This window comes from Convolutriloba macropyga, unplaced genomic scaffold (genome assembly GCF_964194025.1).
Source record: "Convolutriloba macropyga unplaced genomic scaffold, txConMacr16.3 SCAFFOLD_5971, whole genome shotgun sequence".
Taxonomy (NCBI): domain Eukaryota; kingdom Metazoa; phylum Xenacoelomorpha; order Acoela; family Convolutidae; genus Convolutriloba; species Convolutriloba macropyga.
In genome coordinates, this window is record NW_027450649.1 from 10612 (window position 1) to 14629 (window position 4018).

The 4018-nt window shown below is 33.6% G+C and overlaps 1 protein-coding gene across 1 annotated transcript; it reads right to left on the bottom strand.

Moving 5' to 3' along the window:
- Nucleotides 1-416: 416 nt before the first annotated feature.
- LOC142356061 (uncharacterized) lies at nt 417-3922 on the bottom strand. Its single transcript, XM_075408040.1, has 2 exons — nt 3632-3922; nt 417-736 (listed from the first exon to the last, which is right to left on the bottom strand). The coding sequence occupies exons 1-2, from the start codon at nt 3904-3906 to the stop codon at nt 448-450; spliced, it is 564 nt and encodes a 187-aa protein (XP_075264155.1). The 5' UTR covers nt 3907-3922; the 3' UTR covers nt 417-447.
- Nucleotides 3923-4018: the final 96 nt, after the last annotated feature.

A 4018-nucleotide genomic window follows, 5' to 3' on the forward strand; every position in this document is an offset into this window, starting at 1 on the left:
ATACTCCTCTTCGAGTCGTAAAAAAAGACAGCGCCCCAATACAATTCAAATTCTTTGAATTGTAACAATTTTTCTTACGACCAAAAACAGAATTTGAGTGCTAGCTTAATGTTTAATAAGTACGGATATTTTTAAAAAATAGAAAAAAAATAAGTTTTTTAATAAGACTTATCCAAGTCTCGGCTGGGCTGTATTCTCGTCAAGGCCATTTTCGCAACACTAATAAACATAAGTTTTTGTTTCAGAACATTTACCGTTGACCATGCTTGAAAATAGTGACTGCTAGAAGCCGTAATTGATGTCTTAGTATAAAGATGTTTATTTTTCATGAAAACTAAAAGCGTTCTACAAGAAAAGATGAGCAAATTTTGGAATAGAAATCGAAACTATAAAATCGCTAATTTGGGGGGGGGGGGTAAAAGGGAAAGAGCCGAATCTGCAATGACGTCATATTTTACTGTCCAATTTTGTGTACTTAAGCATAGTAAACATTTTCGGATGTTTTTTGACAATTTTCTCAACTCTTTCAATTCTGTCTTCTGTCCAGTCAATTCCATTTCTGGCTAAGTTGGGTTTTTCAAATAAACCCCTGGCCACCCCATCCTGGAACTCCGGATAACATGTCAACCCCAGAGTAGTACAAAGTTTTTTTGTTGCGCTTTTTGGGTCTCTGAGAATTTCTTCGTGTTGAAAGTGAACGTAGGTGAAGTTGTTGTACGTCGCCATTAGTTCTTCGCTGAAAACAAACAATGCATCTTTTCGAGTTGGCTGAAAATGCACAAAAAGCTTCACGATTTGATCTAGAGTTTCCCGGACTTGGGTCTCAGAGCATTTCAGCGCTGAAACAGAATTTTTCAAGAGTAAAAGCTTAATCCATTCTGAAACAATATATCTCCGGAATATTTTAAGTTTCTTTATGTGCAGTTTTTCTTCGTAATGTTTTTATTGAGGTCAAAGAAGTCGCCCAGGCTAAATTTGTCCTGTATAGTCTGAAAATACTCATGCGCCGAATTTAGGTCTGAGCAGCTGAATGTCACGCTTTTATTGCTTAAAATTGAAATTACTATAGTAGTAAACACGCTCTTTATTCTACAATAGGTTAAAAGTTTTCACCACAAAGCCCCTTGACTTAGTGGTTAAGACTTTCTACGCAAATTAAATGTAAAAAGCCTCCACGCGGAAGTACAAATAGCATATAAAGAAAATCTTATTGACGGGAGTTAAATTGAACGTTCTATTTTTCATGCAGTAAATTTACTCAAAAATTGAGCCTTCCCATTGTCAATTGTGACATGAAAAGAGTACTGGTCATCAAGAAAAAAAACCGAGAATGTCCGAGAATGTCCGAATTTGCGCTGCCACCAAACTCCGGATTGCCACAAAATTGTATCTAGACGGCTTTCAATTGAAAACATGCAATAATTCATTTTTCCAAATATGAAATGACATTCCAGAAACGTTAGCCCGAGAAATTTGTGCTTGTGGAAAAATTTCAATTGTGAGTATAACTCATGTTCGCAGGAAATTCGTTGTCAATAACACTAGCAAATACAGCTAGGGGAATTTCAAATATTTAGATAAAACTTCAAGGTTTCCGTATTTTATTTTGTTATTCGAAAAGAAATCAAAATTCACTGAAAATTAAATCGCAGAAGCAGTTTTTCACTTCGACTTGTATTGAGCGAAGTGAGAAACAACTTATTGCTGTCCATTATGTCTTAAAAAGTACCCAATCACAAAAGCAACATTACTGTAAACTTAGGCAGTTGAAATCATGTTTATTATTTCATTTGCTTTCAAATGCGGCTAAAATTTTAGCCTGATAACGAACGAAAATTACACTATGACCAATGGTCAGCAGTGTCTCTCAGAAAACTTAAATTATTACAAAACAAAGAAAAAACAAAGAAAAAAAGAAACTAGCCTGCGCACCTATATTTTGTTTGATTTGATTACAGCAGGGAGTGTTTAATTTCTAATAAAGCGATTGAACTTTAGGAAAAAAAAGAAAAGGACCAGCTATCTATTTTAACGAAATCTGATCTCAAACTCAATTATGTCAAATTCATATAGCAAAGTTGATCAAACTATGTGCACTAGAAAAGAAATAACCAAACGTCAATGGAAATAAGCAACGACAATGAACCTAGATGATTCAATGAGGCTCTTGAAAAAACTGCTGTCAAATTATTCAAACAGAACTGAATTTTTATTACGTTTGTTAGACTATAATATCTATAATTAGAAGGGTTAAGCAATTATTTTATTAAAAACAGATTAAGATTTTTCAAACATCTATGACATGAGTTCTCGGTATAAATCAAGGGTTTGCAAATTGTTGTAAAAAGCAAAGAATTTGCTAGAGTTTTAGGCAATATTAACGATGATTGAAACAGAATACAATATATTTTAATAAAGAGCACCTGAGAGTTGTAAAGTTTTAAGGCAAAATACAAAATAACTTTACAAAATAAGTTAAAAAAATCCCTAACGAGTGAAAAGTGAAATGTATATTATTAATGTTAGAAAACCAAAAGGAGTGAATTGTATATTATTAATGTTAGAAAACCAAAAGGAACCTTCAGCAAAGCGATGGAGAAGTTGTAAAAAGATAAATAACTTGAAAAAAAATCAAATCAATAGAAAAATTTAAGAAATTGGTTAATGTAATTAAAAGCTTCGAAATTTAAAAAAAAACTATATTTGTTTGAGGTTTTCCTCATTACAAAGCTGATAAAAGTTAAAAACCACAACTTTTAACACTAAAAAGAATCACCAAAGAGAACGATTATTAGGGAACTAATAATTTGACCAAAAATCGAAAATTAAATAGCGACTAAAACTACATGCCTTGCCAAAAAATTTTTCTTCAAAAGAAATTAATAGAGTCTGAGTAACTGATTCGCACAGTTGCAAATGAAATGAATCAATTTTAAGTATCATTTTTTGGTGCAATTTGTTAAGAAATCAGGCTTAAAAGTAGACTGATGTTAGGGTAGGTTACGCAACAATAATTGTCAAAAAAATCGTATTTCCTTGAGCAGAGCAAGGATGTATCCCTTGATTATAGATGGGTTTATATTTTCTACAAAATTAACCTTTTTAGAAAAATATTTTAGACAATTGCTAAATTTTGAGGAAAAGCGTAATTGAACATTATAAATTTGACACATATGAGTAGCTTAGATGAGTTTAAAATAAATTTCAAATGGGTATTTTCACAAAAGCTCACTGTGATCAGCTTTCGTAATAGGCCAGTTTTTGAGTTTGGTAGTTTTTGGCTTCAAGCCAGATTTAATTTTATGCGATTCAATAAAGGGCCATTCTTCCAGGCAGGGTCATGTGGGGCAAAAATCTGATAGACAGAGAAAACCTTCAGTAAACGTCAGATAATAAATGATTTCTTACGATTACAATGGGGGGGGGAATCTCAAAAATCGGTATTGGTGTGAAGTATTTGTTATTTTCACAGCAGATGAAAACTTTAAAAGTTTTGTTTGATGCTGATATGACTACCATGACAAGAAAACCGTAAAAATCAAATTGGGCCCTTTAAGACTAGCATGAACTATGTATAGTAGGTATCTCGAAAAAAAATTGCTTTGAAAAAAAATAAACCTGCAAAACAAACCTCCAGGTTCCAATATTATCCAGATCTTTTATCAACCAGTCAACATCCTCCTGCGAGTCAATTTTGGCAATTCCTCTGGCCAGGGCTTTTCTTGCTGTCCCAATAAATTGATCATAACTGATTGGCGGGTACACTTGTGAACTGTTTCTGGCGTTGCACCTCACCAGCTCTCCGGTTTTGGGGTGGGGGAGCCGAACTGTTTTCCCTGCCGAAAGCTGGTATCCTTTGGTAACGATCATGTCAAAAGGGTTTCTAACCACGGACACACCGACCATTTCCAAGCCCAGAGCGACCAGTCTACAGGCGAAAAAAAATTCTTTGTAAAAATGCACTGAAAAATTTTTAAGAAATGCGCTGATTTCTCATTGATGTCTGAAAAAAGCATCT

Excerpts from the sequence above, each read along its gene's own strand:
- LOC142356061 (XM_075408040.1), bottom strand. The coding sequence starts at position 3,906 with ATGGTCGGTGTGTCCGTGGTTAGAAACCCTTTTGACATGATCGTTACC. Across the intron at positions 737-3,631 it reads GATAATATTGGAACCTGGAG|CGAAGAACTAATGGCGACGT; the intron begins GTTTGTTTTGCA and ends GTTTGTTTTCAG.